The sequence below is a fragment of the Microtus oregoni genome, unplaced genomic scaffold, assembly GCF_018167655.1.
Source record: "Microtus oregoni isolate MIOR12 unplaced genomic scaffold, Mior012 000011F_ref0000422, whole genome shotgun sequence".
NCBI classification, from domain to species: Eukaryota; Metazoa; Chordata; class Mammalia; order Rodentia; family Cricetidae; genus Microtus; species Microtus oregoni.
In genome coordinates this window covers 53,660,001-53,681,887 of record NW_024543070.1, presented here as the reverse complement: position 1 = coordinate 53,681,887, position 21,887 = coordinate 53,660,001, and the positions used below count along the sequence as shown (strand labels likewise).

Sequence of the window (21,887 nt, the reverse complement as noted above, 5' to 3'; positions counted from 1 at the left end):
ACCTTGCAGACAAAGCCCACGGCAATCTTGAAGGGAACTGTTTTTCCTTAGGGTCTAATTCCTTCTTTTATCCTTTTCCCAGAATCTAGCGTGTCCTTGGTCATCTCCCGCTGCCGCATGCAGACACACACATTTCCTTGTGTGGCTGGAGTCATATGATTTACCCGGGACTGTGCCAGCCTTATTTCTAAAGCAAATGGATAGAGGGGATTTCTTGCGGCCAGTGTGAGTACCCCAGGTCAGTTCACACCCGACTAACACAGCCAGACTGGGTGTTCAGAAAGGTACAGTTACACACTTGTCTTCCCAAGACCCAAGACTGTCCTCCTCCACAGGCGCTGAAACACAGAGAGTCTTAGCTTTGTCATCTTTTCAACACATTGAATATTTGAATACTGAAAAAACTTATGTTTTTGATCTTAGCCGTTCTGACAAGTGTAAGATGGAATCTCAGAGTCATTTTGATATGCATTTCCCAGATGGCTAAGGATGTTGAACATCTCCTTAAGTGTTTCTTGGCCCTTTGGGATTCTTCTATTGAGAATTCTGTTTAGATCTGTACCCTATTCTTTTAATTAGATTGTTTGATTTGTTGATATCTAGTTTCCAAATAAGCTTCATCCTGAGATACAGGGATGATTCAACACATGAAAATCTGTCAGCGTAATCCACTGGATAAACAAAAGAAAAAAGACACCTGATCATCATCTTAGATACTTAGAAAGCCTTTAAGAAAATCCAATGCCCCTTCTTGATAAAAGTCTTGGAGAGAGCATGTATACAAGGGACATACTTAAACATAATAAAAGCAATATGAACAAGTCAATTGACAGCATCAAATTAAATGGAGAGAAACTCAGAGCAATTCCACTAAAGTCAGGAACAAGACAAGGTTGTCTACTCTCTCTATAGCTATTCAATATAGTACTTGAAGTCCTAGCTAGAGCAATAAGACAACTAAAGGAGATCAAGGGGATACAAATTGGAAAGGAAGAAGTCAAAGCATCATTTTTCACAGATGATATGATAGTATACAGAGCGATCCCCACTCTACTAGGGTGAAGTTTCCAAGGATGCAGCTGCCTTTAAGAATCCTGCTCCAGCCAGATGGTGGTGGTGCATGCTTTTAATCCCAGCACTCAGCAGGCAGAGGCAGGTGGATCTCTGTAAATTCGAGGCAGCCTGGACCAGCCTGGTCAACAGAGTAAGTTCCAGAACAGCCAAGGCTACACAGAGAGACGCCGTTTTGAAACACCAAAAAGAGAAAGGAAGAGAGAGAGAGAGAATACTGCTCCTGTAGGTTACCCCTCACCCATACTCCTTTAAGTAACTCTAGTAAACTCAGGGGTCCTCTGAGTTAAACTTTGATAGTTGTTACTCTGATCTGTTTGGGGTTCCCTTCCAAGGGTTTGTAGCTGTGTGTGTGTGTGTGTGTGTGTGTGTGTGTGTGTGTGATGTCTTCCCAAGAAAAATCCCATATATAGCATAGGTTCCTGGAACTTTAGAGCTTACAGAGCAAGACAATGTTCACACACAACAAATCCTTTGTTACTATTGTTATTTCTAGAAGTCCTGTGTCTGTGTCTCTGGGTTTTGTGTCTGCTGTAGCTTGCTAATGAAGTGCTCCCCCATTGACTCCTGTATTTGATCATCTGGCCTGCAGCCGTGGGGTACTGGGTTGGAGGTGGTGGGATCTTTAGGAGGTGGAGCCTCAGTGGAGGAAGCATGTTGGATTGTTCGGCCCCACTTCCTATGTGCCCTCTTCTTCCTGACTTCAGACACTGTGTGACCAACTTCCCATATTTCTGTGATGGTCACACCTTTCCAGACATGATGATATTACTTCAAACTGTAAATCAAAATAGACCTTCACCCCTTAAATTGTTTTTGTTCAAGTGTTTGGTCCCAGCAATGACAATAATATAGTGCTTGATCAGTTTTCCGTTCCTGTGATTTGTTTCTTTTTGTTGTAAGGAAAGGAAATCCAGAAATTAAGCTTCGTCAGATTTTGTCAAGTACCTACGACTGCTAACTGGGCTCCTATTTTTCTCTCCATACTTCTTAATGAAGCAGATGTCACAGACAAAACTTTAAATGCCATTTAATCGCACCTTGCAGAATCAGACGATGCAGAAGCTGTGCCTGTTCTTTCACATAATCTAGGATTCTTCTTTTGAAAAATGGCCTCAGCACCCTCTGACTAATTGTCATGGCAACAGGTTTTAATATTTAGATTGCTTCTCTTCTCTTGGGCACGATTCCAGCTTTGGCTACCTCAGAACGTCTTAGGACAACCTACCTCATCCTTCCCACCTCTTCCCTGTCTTTTCTGGTTCTTATGGGTTTTTTTTTTTTTTTGAGACAGACACTCATATAGACCAAACTGGCCTCAAATTCCCTAGGTGTCAGAGGATGACCTTGGGTTTCTGGTCCTCCTAAGTGTTGGGATGCACCTCTCTACCCAGTTTATGCAGTGCTGAGGACAGAATGCAGGTTTTTTTTTTTTACTCTAGGCAAGCCCCCTACTAACTGAGCTGTATCCCTACCCACCACTCCTTTTCATTAACAGGGAGCTAAAGTACTTTTCCTCTGCCTACCAGATAGGATCCTCTTGCTTCCAAGATCTTACTCAAAACCACGAGATTTTGACCTTCTGTTCTTGTCAAAACCCACAGCAAATGAATACTGTGTAAAACTAGAAATACCTGGAACCAAGTGACAACGAATGTGCTGTAATGGGAGGAGCGAATGATGAACAGGCACCACCCTTGGCGTGCCATGTGGGGATTTGTTTCTTGGTCTCACACCCCCTGGCGTCCTGTTTCCTACTCTGCATAGACTTTTCTCTCTTCTTCATAAATGAATTTCTCAGTTAAGATTATGGATTCCAGGTGGGTAGAGTCTGACAGAGAAACCGACAACCACTTTGAGTTTCCAGTTGTGATGATGATGATGATGATGATGATGATGTGTGTGTGTGTGTGTGTGTCTGTGTGTGTGTGTGTGTGTGTGTGTGTGTGTGTGTGTTTCGAGACAAGGTTTCTCTGTTTCTCCCTAGCTGTCCTGGAACTCTCTCTATAGACCAGGCTGGCATTGAACTCAGAGATCAAAGATCCTCCTGCCTCTGCCTCCCAAGTGCTGGGATTATAGGCGTGCGCCAGCACTGCCCAGAAGGATGGTATTTTTGACAGGGTTGAGGGATGCTGAAAGGGTTGAGAAAGCAATCCCCCGGGTATGTCTGCGAGAATGCCTACTGAAGACACTGGCGTGCGGTCGAAGAACTGAATATGGGAGAACCTCTTCCAACTGGGCAGCACTGTCCATTTATTTAGGTGGGAGTCTGGCCAGCGAACACAAGCAGATCTCTCTCTCTCTCTCTCTCTCTCTCTCTCTCTCTCCCTCTCTCTCTCTCTCCCTTTCTCTCTCTCTCTCTCTCTCTCTCTCTCTCCCCCCCCCCCCTCTCGGTTTTGTATAGGGCTGTATTTGTTTGGATTTTTGAAACAGGGTGTTACTCTGTAGCTCAGGCTAGCCTCCAGTTTATGATCCTCCCGCCTTGGCCCTCCAGCACTGGAATTACAAGTCTGTGTCACTGCGGCTAGATTTTGTACTGAGCAGTTGTTATTCCAGTACACAGAACCTGACAGGAAGGAGGAGGTAGGTGCGCACACACGATTTTATAGAAGGTAAGGCCTCCCATATGGAATACTGACCTGGCTGGCATTCATTACCTCATCATTGCTGTCTGCCTGTGGGCTCTCTGCTCTTGACTGCTTTCACCTGCAAACCAGCTGGAAAAGCACAGAGACAGCTCCAGGTCCGCTGGGCTGCCAGAGGAATTCCTCATCACCCAACTATAAAATCCCATCCCAGCCTTTGTCTTGGAGATTCTGCTACACGAACCTAGAACCAAGCGTGGGCTTTCTGGTGGGTGACACTCATTGCCCATCACAGCCTCTGTTGGTGATGGAGGAAAAAGGACCTTCAGGAAGTCTCCATCCCTCAGCTATCTCCACTGGTCTTGGCTCACCCGGCATCTGGAGCAAGACTTTTCGACATCTAGGGATCTGTCCTGGCACCAGGAGCAGGAGCTCACCACACACCATCACCGTAGAGAACTCAAAATGAAGGCTTCCTTAATGGGAAGGTAAATGGCAGGCTCAGGCTTCCTATATTTAGCCCTTCCTGAGAGCAGCTATTTCGGGCAATGTGTGAATGGAAGCAGGCAGCCTGGATTTGGAGCGCGGGGAGCAGCAGTGAAAATGTGACCTAAAAAAGACAGATCCCAGCAGAGCAATCCCAGACCACGTGTGCAAGACGAGTCCTCATTGATTAGCGGAAAGCCCAGCCTGCCTCGAAGACAGGAAAGGAAAGGGAGGCTTCGGTTTTGATGGTGGATGCCTGGGAGGGGACCATCTCCAGCTTCTGCCTGGAACAGCTTGTTGCACGTGCATGATAACTCACTCTGGGACAGTATGGCACTAAGTCATCTAAGTATTTGTGGGCGTCGCCCAATCCAAAGAGATGATTCCTAACTTCCAAACATGGTTGAGGGAACTGGCGGATCACTCCGCCCCAGTGGGCAACTCTGACGTTATTCTCTCGCTCCACCTGGAAAGGCTGAACTGCCTCCAACAGAAAGCAGAGCCCTGCTCCAAAGACTACTCAAAGGTGATTAGACAAACAAATGTCATTTAAGAGGCATCTTCAATTCTTTGAGTGTTCTGGATAATTTAATTCCCTGCTTGACTTAATTAAGCTCTAGCCAGTAAAACTTGTCCATTAAAACACACACACACACACACACACACACACACACACACATATATATATATATATATATATATATCCTTGATTTGTGAACCCAATTTAAGTTTTCCACCGATGGTGCCTGGAGATGACTGGTGTGAAAATAACGTCTCGTCATCTGAGGACACATAGTTCTTCTACTAAGTAAGGCTGCAAGGACATCTCTTGCTGCTGCAGTGGGATGTTCCTGAGTCTCAAGACCTTTGTAACTGGCAGCCAATGTATCCTTTCACTATGGGGAACCGAGCGGACCTGCTCATTGTGGTTACCTCCATAGCTAGGAATAGCTGGATAAAACAGCAATAACTATGAGATGGGGAGGGGTGTTGCAAAGCAGACCGGAACTGTAGGGAGTGGTGTGCAGACAGCATGGCCAGAAAGCTGTTCAAAGGACTTCTAAATAGTTTCTGTGATTTTCTCTCTGCACAGGTCAAATTTTACACTGCAGACCTTCAAATAGTAGGTAGCCCTGGGCAGGGTTTGCTTGCTTCTTCCGAAGGCTCCGATGTGGCAAGCCAGCAGCCAGGGCTTTGTGTAGTCTTTAAATGACCCTCATGCCCACCTTTCAGATTCTGATAAGCCCCATTCTGCAGAACCACAGAGTGTAAACTAAGCATTGTCGCTCTGTCAGTGGCAGAATCGGGGCTATCATTTCTTGTCTGCTTCTTAGTTTCGAAAAAGTTGCATTTTATTTCACACTCTGTGGAGTAAGAAGAATGAAAAGGAGGCAGGAACCAAGCCCAGGAACAAATGCTAGGGGCTTTGTCCTTACTTAATTGCCTGAAGGGAGGGGTTGTACAGAATTAAAAAGGAATAAAAAAAAAAAAGAATTTGCCTGCCCTGCTGTTTTATCGTGTCTTACCCCTTCCCTCTCCCCTGTCCTCGCCGGGGTATCTCCTTCCTTTCCACCAATGAGGAAAACATCCTAGGAAACATCCAGGCAGGTTTCTGTTTCTATTCAAGATGAAGTCCACAGTCCTCCAAGGTCACGTGACTGCAGCTTGCAGAGCAGCTGGTCCATGCCATGCCAGTCAGATTAACCCTTAAAAACTGGGAGAAAGTGAATGGGCAGATGGTTCAGTCAGCAAAGGGCAAGGACCCCAAGATCAGATCCTCAGACCCCCACATAAAAATCCAGGCAAGCGCGGTGGAACACAGAAACACACCTGTAACCTCTGTGTCGCAGTGTGTGGCTTAAGTGTCTTTCTGCTATGAAAAATAAAGTGCTTGATCCTTCCCTCCCATTTGGAGCTCATCAATTTAAACTTAAAAACATTATCTCACATTTATTCCGTTATTTAAAAAAAAAAAGAGGAAGCGATCTTGAGGCAGAAGTATAGCTTAGTAGTTAATATGGGTGCTGTGCAAACTTGAAACCCTGAATCTGAACCTAGAACCTAGGGGTTTTGTTTTTCTTATGTTTTTTAAAAAAAAATATGGACAGGAGTAATAAGGAGGTGGAGACAGGATGATCCTTGGGGCTCCCTAGCTGACTAGTGCAATTGACAATCCCCAGGTTCCAATCATAGACACTGTCTCAAAAAAACAAGGTGGTTGGCTCCCGAGACTACACCTGGGGCTGGCCTCTGACCTCCACAGGCACATACACACATGCACACATACACATACACATACACAAAATAAAAACCCAAACCTCTTTCCAGTCAGTGTCATAACTGAGCTTTATTGTAACTGGTTCCACGGGTTGGGGCCATCACTGCAGCTAGGACCTTGTGTGAGGTGATCATACAATCTGTCAGACATAACCAAGTATGAAGCCAGAAGAGCAAGTTCCTGATGTGGGAGCCTGTGTCGGCATCTCGCATGCCAACGGTCACTCTCCGCGGGTATCTGATTGACACAAGGTCTTTGTGGGCTACTGAATCCCAGGAGGTGGCCTGTAGGAGTTCCGCATGCCCCTTTGGCTATGGTATTTCCAGACGGCTTGTGTAGGACCAACACTTTACAAACTTGGGGCAGGGAGGAATATCACAGCGCAATTTTAAAATATTTAATACATTTTTGTGTTCTACAAAGAATGAGCAGTTCTCAAATATTACAAATAGTGAAACAGATATACTAGCTTATAGATATATAGAGATAGATATATACAATTTACTACTTTATACTTCAAAAGTGCAGGAAGATAAATTACATAATATATATATAATTTTAGATCTAGTGGACAATTGGATATTGCTCTTTGTTGGACTTGATGCATTGGATGCATGCCCATGGCTTGTCACTGAATGGAGAGGGGACTGGTGGGGATTAGGGAACTCATGGAGCCCCGTGCTTAACCCCAGAGTGCCATCTTCAAAGCAATATTTCAAGTTTTATAATGAGCTGGGGCTGGATCAGAACGTTCCAGTCCCATTTACAACGTAGGATGTCACCAAGAATCTCAGCTTTATGACTTGGGATGGGACCAAAGCAACGCTGAAAGCCATTGGCCCAGTAGTCCTGCACCCTCGGCTCCTGAGTCAGAGGGACATTTGCAAAAAGAGATGTTGAGATAGGTGCCCAGGGCTCAGCTCAATCTAGAGGAGAAAAGCAGTGTCCGAATGAAGCCCAGCGAGGGAGGCTTTAGCAGCCTCCCAACCTCTAAACTCACAGGCAGAACAGAAAGGAACGAGGACTGTGAACGGAATAACCACAAGATTCTCATGGCAATGAAGACCAAAATACTTAGGAATATGGACACTGACTTAAAGATCTCAAAGAACCCTGACATGGTCGCTGGGAATAGCGAAGTTTGTAGCAACGTTCCACCTAAAATGGCTCCTGTCAGTGAGAGAGGCAGGATTTTACTAACCGTGACGGGATCACCACAAACATATATATCCTATGTCCGCCGTGGGGTCATGGTCTTTCCTTCGCTAATCTCACCCCGAAATGGCAAGGTGACACATTTCCTCTGAGAAATAGGAAGAAATGGAACAACAAATTACAGACGTTCAAAAAATAAATAAAAAATAAAACTCTGCAGCTCCATCTTCCTGTGATAGGGAATGGTTTTAGGGAACAGAAGGAGCAACAGAAGAGCCTCAGAGGGGGCCCAGAATGGATCTGAGCTCATGGTTGACTCCTGGGCTTTCCTCATTTTTCAGGGTGGCTGCTCACCCAGGTCCCCAAGGATTTTGTTCTAGAAGTCCACAGAAATGGTAAGATCACTGAGCCATGCGGTATCCTGAGGGACCTTCCCAACCCTCAGCATGTCGCCAGGGTGGGCTATGTTTGACAGAGCAGAGTGGGCCAGGCCAGACAAGGAGACTGAATTCTAGAGGCCTGAAGGAAACAAAGGAGTTTGAATACAGAGTGCTTTGGAGGCATAGGTGGAACAAGAGGCCTACCACAACACGCCAGTCTCGGGAGCTCTGCACAGAGGCCATAGGGTCACTATATAGTCCTCTCTGTGCTGCAGTCCCCTCGACCTGCTGACTGGGCAATGGTAAGATGGCTAAGAGAGTGGCCAAGCCAGCACCTGAGGCCAGCATGGGTTTTGTCCCACCAGGTGAGACAGGAGCTCCTTCTCATTGGCTGCGGGAGTAAGAATTTTCAAGAATCAAAACCCAGTTAGACTCCAGGATGGCAGGCAAATTGGACTAAGCTGAGGGCATTGTGCCCAGAAAAGAGAGAGTGATCTATCTGTAGTTGGCATGGCCTCTGCTGCCTCAAGCCATGGCTGGTTTGTTCTGAGGAATCCAGGGTACACACACAGGCATTAGGAAAGAACCGGTTCTGGGGTGCACACCACACTGAGGAACTTAAGGACATTTAACAAGGAACAGGGGGGAAATTACTTGTAATTAAATGCATCTTCTAGCAATCTACTTCCAATATAGATAAGTTGTTAAAAACACAGTGAATGACGTCTGTTTCTGAGTATTTCATTGAGGTGCAGTGCGTGGCATCTGCAGGCTCATGTCGTTTAGAAAAATGGGTGTGCTTTTGTTTATTAGATGCTCTTGGCTGGCTGTTTCCCAGCTGGGTACACATGGAGTTATTTAAGACAAGAAAGCCATCTTAGGGGAGGGGAAGGTAGAAGTCTAAAAAAAATGCCTACTTTATTTGCTTTTATTTAAAAATCTGAGGGCTGGGAGAAGTGGCCACCCTCGAAGGTCAAAAGAAAGAAAGTTTATGTTTCTAAGACCCTCAAAGTATCACACACACACACACACACACACACACACACGGGCATTATTGCAATCTTTGCATGATGTCACAATGTCCTACCCCCAAAATGGAGGAAGTGCTGGCACAGCGTCATGCCGTAGGTGCCTTTGCCTTACATGTGAAGTGTGTACAATTGACAGACTGACACGGTACTTGTAAGAAGACTTTGAGGAAGTGCGGGCATCCCCGCATTGTGTGTCAGCAGGAACAACATGAGCATCATTTGGAGGGGGCTATGGTATTTTGTCTTTAATCCCACTAAAAATGCATTAACAGGAACTGCTAGGGTCCATAGGTCCATGTTGGACCCACTGGATTCTCACCTCCTTTGACTGCCTGCTGCTTCCCCAAAGATGTTAGTGGCTTCTGAACTAAGTTTCCTGGTGTGGGATGGTTCCAGTAGCTAAGGGTTAACCTGCTGTCACTCACACACACACACACACACACACACACACACACACACACATGCATTACAGAGTACTCTCAGTTTCTCCTATGTCCACAGCTCTGAGTCCCCTCGCCTTCAAATGGCTAAAGCCCGCTCAGGACTGGCCTCGGTTTCCAGGGATGCGGAGAGCATCGCAGATTCGGCAACTCCTGAGGGGTGGGCTGCTGGGGGATATGGAATGCCTCTTGAGGGCATTGCAGGGTATGTCACAGCCAAATGCAATGTTTAACACATGGGCATCAGACATGCTGCCCTGACGACAGTGGGGTTCACGGGGGGGGGGGGGGGGGGGGGGAGATGCCCTAAGGGCAGCAGCTCCTTCTACGCGGAAGCCTCTCACATGACCACGCACTTGCCCTTGAGCTTCTCCTTCCGTTTCTGCTGCTTGCTCTTCTTGCCGTCGATCTGGAGGCTCACGGTCCTGCGCTTCTCCAGGTTGAGCAGTTCCTGAAAGAGTTCCTTGACGTTGTGGTTGAGCTTGGCCGATGTCTCCATGAAAGCACACTTCCACGTGCGCGCCAGGGCCTCCGCCTCGCTGCTCTGCACCTCACGGTTGGGGCTCTCGTCACACTTGTTCCCTACCAGCATGATGGGGATGCTCTCCACGTCCCCCTTGATCTCACAGATCTGCTCGTAGATGGGCTTGAGTTCCTCCAGGGACTGCCGGCTGGTGATGGAGTAGACCAGGATGAAGGCGTGGCCTTTGGAGATGGACAGCCGCTGCATGGCGGGGAACTGGTGGCTCCCGGTGGTGTCGGTGATCTGCAGGGTGCATATGCTCTTGTCACAGCTGATCACCTGCCGGTAGGTGTCTTCCACAGTTGGAATATAGCTCTCCCGGAAGGTCCCTTTGACAAACCGCAAAACGAGGGAGCTCTTGCCAACACCACCTGCCCCAAACACGGCCACCCGGTAGTCATTGCTCTGTTCTGGCATGTTGCTTCAGAACTCCAGCTACTGGCCAGGAAGTACCTAGCAAAGAAGCAGACATTGAGAGAGTTCATTTGAAAATCCCAGAAGCATGGTTTTGCCTTATTTAGCTGAAGAAAATCAGGTGATGACGTTTGTCTTCACTATCGCCTCCTGAAAACCATTCCAGATTCCGTTTATCTGCTCCCACAGTTCAAAACCCAAATCCCCTCAGCTAGTCCTCGGCTTCCCAGAAGCCAGATGATTTACTTTGTAGCTAACTATAGCCAGTCTATTCTTCTATATTGACTTGACTCTGAGCATGTTTGCTAAGACATGGGCCTTTTACCCAGGAAGAAGAGAGTCAGCCTAAGACAGGCAGAATTGTGGCGGGCCGTGGGCGATGAATAGTTGACACACATGCCACATGCCTCAATGTACAAAGTCCCAGTACTATTGCATACACAACATGCTAGGCCTAAGAATGAGGTGGGATAGGGCTGGGGAGATGGCTTGGTGTGTGAAGAGCTTGCTGCTCAAGCCTGAGAACCTAAAGTCAGATCCCTAGCCCCCACACAAAAGTCAGGCATAGTGGCATAGGTCTGGAACCCTAGCACTGGGTGGGGTGGGAGTGGAGACAGGCAGATCCATGAAGCTCACTGACCAGCAAGCCCAGCTAAATGTGTGATCACAGGGTTCAATGAGACACTGTCAGAACGAGAGAGAGAGAGAAAGGGAGAGAGAGAGAGAGAGAGAGAGAGAGAGAGAGTTGGCTATGCTCCGATTGATGCCTCACATTCATGTATTTATTCATAGCAAATATTGGAGAACAGATTGAAAAAAAGAGGACATGAAGTTGAAAAAAGGGAGTGAGGCAGGATTCAGAGGAGTTGGGGTGGAGAGACACGTGATTGGAATGCATTGCATACATGTATGAAATTCTCAAAGAATAAAATTAAGTTATAAGTAAATGAGATGGCAAAAGAAAGAGAAAGATGCCCAGTGTCAAACTATTACCATCACATGTATGCACACATATGTGCATGTATACTCTAACACATGTGTGCCCAAATATGTACACAATGCATACATATCACACACACACACACACACACACACACACACACACCTGGTCTACCCTCTTTCCAAATTCTGGGAGGAATAAATAGACAAAAGGGAAGCCCTCAGTGTGTGGTGTTAAGCATTATCAGTGTTTCTAGCAGCCCATGAAATCCTCTGCCTCTTAGAGACATTGGTATCATTACTATTGTTGAATAGTGGCCACACTGGAAATAAGGGGAAAGGAATGTTGTGTCCCCATCATCATATAGCACAGAGGGACAGCATGGGCATCCCCAGGCTGCCACAGGCAGGTCTGGCCACGTTGTCTTGGGTATCGCTCAACTCACAGTATAAACTCTGTCTTCTGGGTAGGAAGACGTAAACATTAACTAACAAACTTGGATGTTCTCATCACTGATTTTAAACAAGTATTGTTTTATGTTTTAGAAATTGTATAAATAATTTGCATTATGAGTAGAGTAGAACAATGCAGGTATATTTACTAAGATTGCATCCAGGAAGCTTTCCCAGCAAGCATTACTCACAAGTAGAAAATGTATATAAATGTACTTTCTCTAGAACTGGAGAAATGGCCCGGTGGTTAAAAGCACATTCTGCTCTTGCAGAGGACCCAGGCTTTGTTCTCAGAACTTCCTATCTAGCAGCTCACGACTGCCTGTAACTCCAGCTCCAGGTGATCTGACCTCCTCTTCCTCACTCCACGGGCACCCTGATCCCGTGCACATACCAACACAGATCACACACGGAAAATCAAAAACACAGTCTTGAAAAGAAATGTTCTTCCTTCGTTTACAAACTCTCAAATACCTTCCCTCCATCCCTTCTTAGACAAAGAGGACGCACCGCACATGAAAGCACAGAAAATTCAGCCGTGCCCGCATTTTTTAAGCTAAAATTGACATCAGGCCTGCGCGCTTGCAGCACCGGGTCTGTCGCTTTGTGAAGGCAGACTGCATGCTCCCTTTTCGCTCTCTTAGCTTTTGAGTAACTGAGGGACAGTAGCAAGCATTGCTGACCAAATCGATTTTCAGAGCCCAGAAGTTATTAACTGAAAATAATATAGGCAGGAAATGGTTCTGCACCCGAGAACAGCGGAGCCACCTCCCAAGCCTCCAGCAATCCACTTTCAACTTGGTCCTGCACATTTGCTTATGTACTGACTAAGTTTTCATTGTTCTAGAATGTGCTGGAACATACCAAACAACTGATTCAGGTAAGTTGACAGTTTCTGTGGAATATACCGGAACTGACCAAACAACTGACTAAGCCTCAGTGCTAAAAGAGAAAACAGGAAGATGTCGGGCCATTAATTGATGGAAGTCTGTTCAGGAGTCTCATTAAGTCTATTAGATGTCCATGAGATAATTAAGACCAATGTAGGCATGCAGCATTATAACAAATTGTCCTGCAATTCAGACTGGAAAACAAAATCAATGGCATCTGGAATCTGATTTGAAATGTCCCTTTCCAGCCTCAGTGTGGGAGGCTCTGACTGCTGGGAAGGCTGAGTCCTCACTCGCTCCTGTCTCGTATTATAACCAGTCAGCTCTAACTTGAATGAAAGGACCCGTCTGTAGGGTAACGTTCCATTAGATCTGGACCTTAATGTTGCCAAACGGGTTCTCAGTCCACACCACAGGAGTCTGAAGAAATAGTTAACGCGTGGTGTCTTGTGTTGCACTGTTGCCACAGTTCAATAGGACTCAGAAACAATGCTATCCATAGCCACCGAGGTTTATCTGTCTAAAGGAATATCTTCTGTAAGCATCCAGGAAGCCACTGTGTTTGCAAGGACCCGAGACAGGGTCTCGCCTGTCTCGTGAAAATAGAGAACTCCACAATTTTTCAGTAAATTACAAGCATGTGCTTGGCGGAGGACAGAGGTCTGAAGGAGCTGAACAAAAGGCAGGCTGTGAGGAGCTGCTTCCTCCTGCCCTGCAGAAGCACGGAAGAAGAGCAGGAGTCAGGTGCTCAAGGGGTGTGAAGTCTGATGTGCAGTTCAGTGGGAGAGAGGTCTGAGGCCCTAACTCCGACCCCGGCTTCAAACGGAAGGGCTCCAACCTGAGTTGTAAACAATAACGTTCCACCTCAAAACCGTTTATCTACCTCATCTCGATGGAACACCCCCATAGACACTGCAAACGCGGCATTTACCCAAGAGGATCCTTGAGGAGCAGTCTGGGGCCCAAAAGCCCAAGAGTGGATTCAGTGTGGTCCACACAGAACATGCTGTTACCCAGTGAGAGAAAAAGGTAGGAGGATCCACTGGGGCGTATGACTCTGTCTGGATCCCAGGGAACATCTTGTGGAGGACTGGGGTTGACCAGATGGCAAATGGATGGAAGGTTTGTTGGTCCAAAGGCAGGGCCAGATGGAAAGGAGAAAATGTAAGAAAAACAGGAAGTCTGTGTCCACTGGCATTATAGGGTTGGTGTGAGGAACTGTGTGAAGCCAAACGATGTGAAAGCGGGGACTGGAGGCCCTTATATTTATGGTGGAACTGATAAATAATGGAGAATCCAAAGAAAAAAATCTTCAAAGTTGGTTCATTTAAAATTTAAAAATATCAACTTACCTTTAGCTATGTTAGCTACACAAATAGGTGGTAACACTGGAATTGCTAAACATCAGAAATAAAATGGAGACAAACTGACTGGCTTTACAAAAATAAAAAGACTCTAAGGAACGTGAGGAGCCCCTGGTCCCCCATGTGCCAACAGGGCAGATAATATGAAGGAAATAAATGCAAACTGGAAAAACTGATTCAAAAAGAAATAAAAATTTTGAGTATTCCCCTAAGATATTAAATTAGGAGCTAGGAGCTACCGACATAGAAAGCCCCAGGTCTAGACAGCTTCACCAGTGAGTTCTACAGGCCCTTACAAATGAAACAATATCAATTCTTCTTAAACTTTTACCAAAGAAGTTAAAGAAGAAATAGTATTCTTGTTCTTTCTTAAGTCTAATATTTATGATCTTTGATACTAAAAACAGATATCACAAGAAAATCTATACCAGTATCTCACAATGACAGACAGAAAAACCTTCAGCCAAAACTAGGCACAAGGAATCCTTGATATATGAAGAGATTTTACAACATAACTAAGTGGGGCTTATACCAAAATGGCGAGTTACTTCACACTTGAAACTTAAATAATGTAACACAGGACAAGATGGCTTAGCGGGTAAAGGCTCCAGCTGTTAAACCTGATGACCTGAGTTCAATTCCCAGGGACTACATGGTGGAAAGAGAAGTGACTCCTGCCAAGGATAACCACCATGTGTGTGTCACGCCAGCACACACACACACACACACATACATACATACAATGCACACACACACATGCACACTCTCACACACATACACACACTCACACACAACATACACACATGAACACACACATATATACACACATGAACACATGTGCACATACATACACACACTCACACACATGCACACTCACTCGCCCTCACACACCAGGAATAAAAGGAAAATTTCTCAAAGGGCACACTGTGAAAAACTCAGTGTGGATGGTATTAAGGGTAGAGACTAAGGTCTGCCCCCCCCCCAGGAGAAAGACATGGTCCTTGTGCCTGCCATTCTTAGCTTGTGTTCAGCAAAGGAAATTTAATCACAAATATGAAGCAAAAGCCTGCATCAGATTCATGCATATCTTCTAAATGGCTTTGTGTTAATGGCTGTGGAACCTTTAAGAAATGGGGTACAGTGAGAAGTTTAGGGAGCACTGAGGGTTCATCCTCAAAGGAGATGGAGGGACCACAGTCTCATCCCTCTTCTCTTTTTCTCCATCCCACATTCCCACCATGAAATATCATCCAGGCTCAGAGCAGGGAGTTATCAACCAATCACTGGATGGAATCCCTAAAACGTGTGAGTCAACACGAAATTTTTCTCTCCCTAAATTGATTATCTCTGCTGTTTGTTACAGTGCCAGATGGTTGATGGACTGGCAGAACATCTATCTGTGGCTACCCTGGGATACGGTGGGTAGACACTGGGGGACGAGAGGCGATTGATCAGGCATGGGTCCCTTTACAACAATGGAGATCCTCTACTATTAATGCTGGCAGTGGGCCCAGTCCTGGAAATCCACCGAAACCACTGACTCATAGGTTTTAATTGAGTGGATTATACCTCTGTAAAGTTGTTACTTAAGAAAGACACTGAAAGAAGCAGTAATCGTCTGTGTGTTATATGGTGTCTGCTGGGTCTAAAAATCGCTCCTAGACACGGAGAAACAGAAATGAACCCTTTGTGAAACAAACCCGGGAAAAACAACAGGCCAGGTTGTGTTCCCAGTAGACAGATAATGGGACCAACCTGAACACTCACACTGTGAGAAGCCTCCTGCAGAGTAAAGACATTTCTACAGGAAGCAAAAGGGCTAGGGAGAATGTGCAGACTACAGCCTGATTAAACTTGACAGTTGCCTGCTGGGGACTACGAAAGTGGAACATCTTGTCATAGGGGGTGGGGAAACTGACGCAAACACCGTGCCGTTACATAAGGTGGTTATCTAGATCATTCTCAATAACGTTTTTCTTCACTTAAAATTGGCATAGAATTGAAATCTGAAGGTTTAGATTCATAAAGCTCTACAGATTCCACAAGGATCCATGGTCTGACTCTCAGGTGGATGGCTAGGTGTGCATAGGACCAGCTAGGAAAGAGACAGCAAGCCCTTGAGTTTGGAAACGTGGTAGTCGCGTGAAGACAAAGTGAGGTTCATTCAAGACATGCACGGGGGGAAGTGAATGGCAGAAGTCAGGGCATGAAGAAGTTATGTTGGAAAGAGTACGGGAGTCATGAGTATGAAAGAGAGAGCCACAGACCAGACAAGGAATGCGGAGCTCTCTTTAAGAAACACAGTAGCTAAATAAAGGAGAAAGAAGACTACAGAGTCGTACAGGGCTTAGGATAGGAAATACCTGCAACCAGAGTCAGTGTAGGCTAAACCATGAAATACATCTGGGAGGATCCAGGAGTCCCAGGAATCCAGTATGCATGTGGCAGGGTTGTCTTTATTCAGAGAAAGGAGCAGAGGGAGGAGGGAGGGATGATAGATAGGTAGATAGATAGATAGATAGATAGATAGATAGAGATAGACAGATAGATAAACAGACTGCAATATTTAAATTCTCTAGAGCTTGTAGCCATTTGTTCTAAACTTTGAAATCGGTGCTCCATTCTTTGCCTTTGGTTTTTTTCCAGCTCCTGTCAAGGGACTCCATGGACAGGATGTCACACAGGGGTAGACAACAGGATGGACCATCTGTGCAGGAAAGGACACCTGTTCCCATCACACTTTGCTGACTGAGGATTAATTTGCTGTTTGCAACATTTTGGATTATTTGGAATTTTCCTCCCAAATCATTCTCAGTTAAATTTGTGAAATTTAATTTACCTGCTTCCTTGAATACACTGCATTTTGGGGGGTATAAACATGACAGGTGAATTATTTTTAGCGGTGCTATGACTTTGGTATGATTTCACTGTCCCTCGGGGTTTTAGTCCAGGACTTGAGAGGGTAAAATCTCCTTTTGGCTCTAGTGTTAACACTGGGAATTTGAGAATCCAGTTCTGTCAAAATCGGGGTGGCAATCCCATCACTGAATCTTGTGGCTTTATAGGAAGGACAAAAGCTATGCCATGTGTACATATGCACTATGCCCTGTGCCATCTCAGGATGTTACCATCAAGACCACTATCGCTGGATGCAGCTCTCCATCATTCACATCAAGACCCATGGGCCAACATAAAGTGATGTAGGATTCCCTCTGTATGCTGTGAATACCACTGGTTAATAAAGAAACTGGCTGGGCCTGATAGGGTAGAACAGAACTAGGCAGGGAAACTAAACTGAGTGCTGGAAGAAAGGAGGCGGAGTCAGGAAGAAGCCATGTAGCCCCCCGCCAGAGACAGATGCCAGAACTTTACCTGGTAAGCCACAGACTCTTGGGCATACACAGATCAATAGAAATGGGTTAAATTAAGATGTAAGAGTTTCCATGTGGTTATTTCAGGTCAATTGCTTTCATGAGACAAATAAGCTCATAGCTTAACCTTGGCTAAAAGCAAGATGTCAGGAGACTACGACAGGCTCTTAGGACATAGACCAGACTGGCCAGATCCTGGTTGCATTTGTGAGATCTTCTTTGTTTCTGTTCTTTCATGTTGGTAAAAGCAGTGAACAAGGAAAATGACATAAATAATAACATTTTCTTCTGGTCAAAGGACCAGTTATCAATGTTCAGTGCAGCATGCTGACCCCTGGGAGAAGGAACACTAAAGGGCAGAGGCCTCTGGGGCCCAGGACTCTGTACATATGGAACCAGCCCGTGATGCAATGGGGTGATGCTGGCCTAAGGGCCTCACTCACTGTCAGGAACAGGAGGACAAGGCTACCCATGCATACCAGGCCAGGCCAAATAAAATGCACCGAGTTGGCAAGTGACTGGAAAGGAGTTTTAAAATTTCTTTGGTTCCATATCTGAGACCTCATCTCTAAATACAAGGTCATGGGAATTTCCCATGTGTCTTCTAAGAGTCTACGGTTTTAGCTCTTCTTGCTGATCCACCATGAGCTAATTCTCACATAAGGTATAAGCTGAGTTTCAGGCCGCATTCTCTTCCTTCCGGGTATCCAGCTGTCCCGCCATCATTTGTTCCCACATTTTCCTATTGATAGTGTAGGACCCTTGTTAAAAGTATCTCACCTGGGAGTTAGTGAGATGGCTCAGTGGTTAAGAGTCCTCATTGCTCTTTCAGAGGACCTGAGTTCAGTTACCAGCACTCATGTCGGGCAGCTCACATCCACCTGGGACTCCAGCTCCAAGAGATATGATGCTCTCTTCTAGACCCCATGAGCATGTGTGCATCCTTATACACTCACACACACACATATATACAAATAAAAAAATAAAAAAAAATAACTATCATTTATTGTAGGGAGAGCGGGTCCTTTGTTTCGGCCACCCCACTAAATTTACACCCGAAATAATCACACAGAAACTATATTCATTTAAACACTGCCTGGGCCATTAACTCTAGCCTCCTATTGGCTAACTCTCACATCTTGATTTAACCCATTTCTAATAATCTGTGTTCACCACAAGGTCGTGTCTTACCGGGAAATATTTAGCATGTCTGACCTGTTGGCTCCATGGCGGCTCTCTCTCTCTCTCTGCCATTCTTCCCAGCATTCAGTTCTGTCTACTCTGCCTACCTAAGTGTTGCCCTATCAACAAGTCAAGGCAGTTTCTTTATTCAACCAATGAAAACAAGACATAGACAGAAAAACTTCCTACACCAATCATTCAACTGTAAACACGAGCCTGTGTTTCTGGATTCTCACTTCTACTCCACTGGTTCCTGGGTTTCTGCACACGCTAGTGTCACGTTGTTTTGATTTTTGAAACTTTGAGATAAATTTGTGAATGGGGGTATGGTATGAGTGTTCCAAGTTCGTTCTCCTGTTTTTAAAGATTGTTTTGAACCACTAAGACCCCTTAGCATCCCATGTAAGTAGCTAAGTCAGGACTCATTCAACCTCTGCCCAACAAGAATATCACTGAGAAGCTTAAGAGCGCTGACATACAATCTCAGGAGGACCTAGCACCCTCCGGATGCCAAGAATGTCTGCAACCAAGCAAGCAAAAGATAAACAAAGCAAAGTGCCAACAAGGGATCTCCACAAACATCTCTCTAAAGCAGGCGAAGAGGACCTAACACCAGCCATTGATGCAGAAACCCAAACCAGAATGAAGCACTGCCTTACACTCTTTCAAAATAACAAAAATAAAAAAGAAAGTAAAAATTATAATAAATGAGGGCTGAAGAAACGGCTCAGCAGTTAAGAGTTAAGAGTGTTTGTTGTTCTTCAAAAGGACATTAGTTCAGTTCCTTACATCCAAATTGGATAGTTCACTACAGCCTAAAATAGCCCCCTCCCACAGGCACCCATACTCAACATGCACATTCCCCCCCACACACACACATGATTTTTTTAAAGATGATAACTAATGATGACAAAGATGTAGGAAAACAGAAACATTTTCACCATGATGGTGGAGCTAAAATATGGGGCTACCTCTTTGGAGAAAGCTAAATAGAGAATTATTATGGGATCCAGTAACTCCATTTCACAGGATGTGGGCAGCCAGTTGACCACTGTTCCTCAAATATTTGCAACCACCGTTATTCACAATAGCTGGGAGGTGAAAGCCTTTCAAACCTCCCTGGACAATAAATGGATAATAAGCCAGATCCAACACATAATGGAGAAAGAGCACCATCCGGCTTGGGGAAGGAAAGAAACCCCAACAGTGCACACCAACCTAGAGGACAGCAAGAGTAAGATAAATGGGTTACAAAAAGATGCTGGAGCTCGGAAGATGGCTCAGCAGTTCAATGCCCAGTGCTGGTGGCGCACGCCTTTAATCCCAGCACTTGAGAGGCAAGGGAGGCAGATCTCTGTGAGTTTGAGGCCAGCCTGGTCTACAGAAAGAGTTCTAGGACAGCCAGAAATGTTACACAGAGAAACCCAGTCTCAAAAAGCAAAACAAAACAAAACAACAAAGATATCCTTGTGTGATGGCCAACACCTAGGATCCTAGCACTGGGGAGGAAAGATGGGAAGAGCCCTGGGGTTTGCTGACCAGCTGCTCTAGCCAAATGGGAGCGCTTCAGGCTAGTGGGAGACCCTGTATTAAGACATGAGGTAGACTGTGTCTTCAAAATATGCATGCATGCATGAACCTGCACACACACCAACATGAAAAACACATGCACAGATCCCGTGTTTTCATCTGTGAGGAAATGTAAGTTATGTTCAAATTTATAGAGACAGGACACAGAATAGGGTTGCGGGGCTAACAGAAGGTGTGGGGTAAGGGTGGCATTTTGGACATGTAAGATGGAGAGTTCTGGCAACGGGATCTGTGTGGTACTGCTGTCCAACGACATAGCTGCATTAATGCTAAACTGTGCACCCGAAACGGTTAATGCAGATTGTATGCTGTGAAGGTTTTCCCAACAAGAAAAAGATGTAAGACTGTATTTGCAAAGTTTTTTCCTAATCCTTTAGCAGAAGTGTCAGTGAAAATGTTGGTACTAGCCAGGCAAACACGCTCCTTCCGTCATTGTATTACACAGTATAAATAGCAGAGGTCTAATCTGGTCTGACAGTCACTTCCCCAATCTAATTTCTCCAGAAGACCAATGAAAACGCATGCCTGTCTCCCGACTTTAATTTGATATTGTTAATGATGGTGAGAAGCTGTGAGTGTGGCCACAACACTTAGTGCCAAGTTCACCCTTTCAAACGTTCTGGCTACCAGCTACTGGGAAACCGTATGTGTTTGGATGCTTTTGACTCAGACAGCTCACCCACAATTCTGTAAAGATCACACATTAAAATGATAATACTTATTTTATACACATATTATTTAAATCAATACCACCTCTGTCTTTATATCTATTTATTACCTGTGCATGCTAAGGGAGACAGTTGTGGTGTGCATGTGGGGGTCAGAGGACAACTTCTGGGAGTCAGTTCTCTCCTTTGTCTTGTGGGTTCCTGGGATGGGGCTTAGGTCATCAGACTTGGTGGCAAGTGCCTTTCATCTCTGAGGCATCTTTCTCACTTCCATTTTTTTTTAATTGTTTAAATGTGGTTACAGGAAGGATGTGGTAGCTCACATCTCTAATCCCAGTATTCAAGAGGTAAAGGCAGGAGGTTCAAGAGTTCAAAACCGGTCTGGGTTATATGACTCTGTCACAGAAAAAGAAATAAGTCAAAAAATACATTTATAAATGCCCTGCATGACTGGCAGACATCTAGGGTCTGCATTGCCCACCTGTCTCTCTCAATCTACTTTAAGAGCATGATGTCCCACGTATCTTCAAGCTTGTGAACACTGGCCTACGCAGTTGCAAACAAACCCTCCCAGGGTCATGTTGAACAAACTTATAAAGGGCCAGCAAGTGGTTCAGCAGGTAAAGGCACTTGCTACTGTGCCTGAAGACCCACGTGATGGAGAGGGAAATCACTCCAAGTGTCCGCTGACCTCCATACCTCACTGTGACACACATGAGCACACACACATACAATAAAAAGTAAGTCAAATTAAGTTTTAAAATCCCTAATTAAACTCGACAGGGAGAGAGAGAGAGAGAGAGAGAGAGAGAGAGAAATTAGTAGGGGAAAGGATCATTAGGAGTGGCAGGGGACAAGAGGACAATGGAGGATGAATATGACAAGATATATTACGTACAGGGTCAAATATGTCATAAAGAAGTCCATCATTACACAGGGTTAATATGTGCCTATATAAAAATGACTAAAGCTCAAAAACTTGATCATAAAACGACAAGGCCACAAATGGCTGGGGAAAATGTTTATTTGCTTGCTGGAGGCAAACATCACACCAGCATGTATACCCG

The 21,887-nt window shown here is 45.3% G+C and overlaps 1 protein-coding gene across 1 annotated transcript in view; it reads right to left on the bottom strand.

Moving 5' to 3' along the window:
* Nucleotides 1–7,743: 7,743 nt before the first annotated feature.
* The window catches only part of LOC121453585 (GTP-binding protein Di-Ras2), a 29,674-nt gene continuing 15,530 nt past the window's right edge, over nt 7,744–21,887 (bottom strand). The window contains exon 2 of the mRNA XM_041660456.1: nt 7,744–10,402. Coding sequence (XP_041516390.1) covers nt 9,767–10,366 — 600 coding nt within the window. The 5' untranslated portion in view covers nt 10,367–10,402 and the 3' untranslated portion in view covers nt 7,744–9,766. The remainder of the gene's footprint in view (nt 10,403–21,887) is intronic.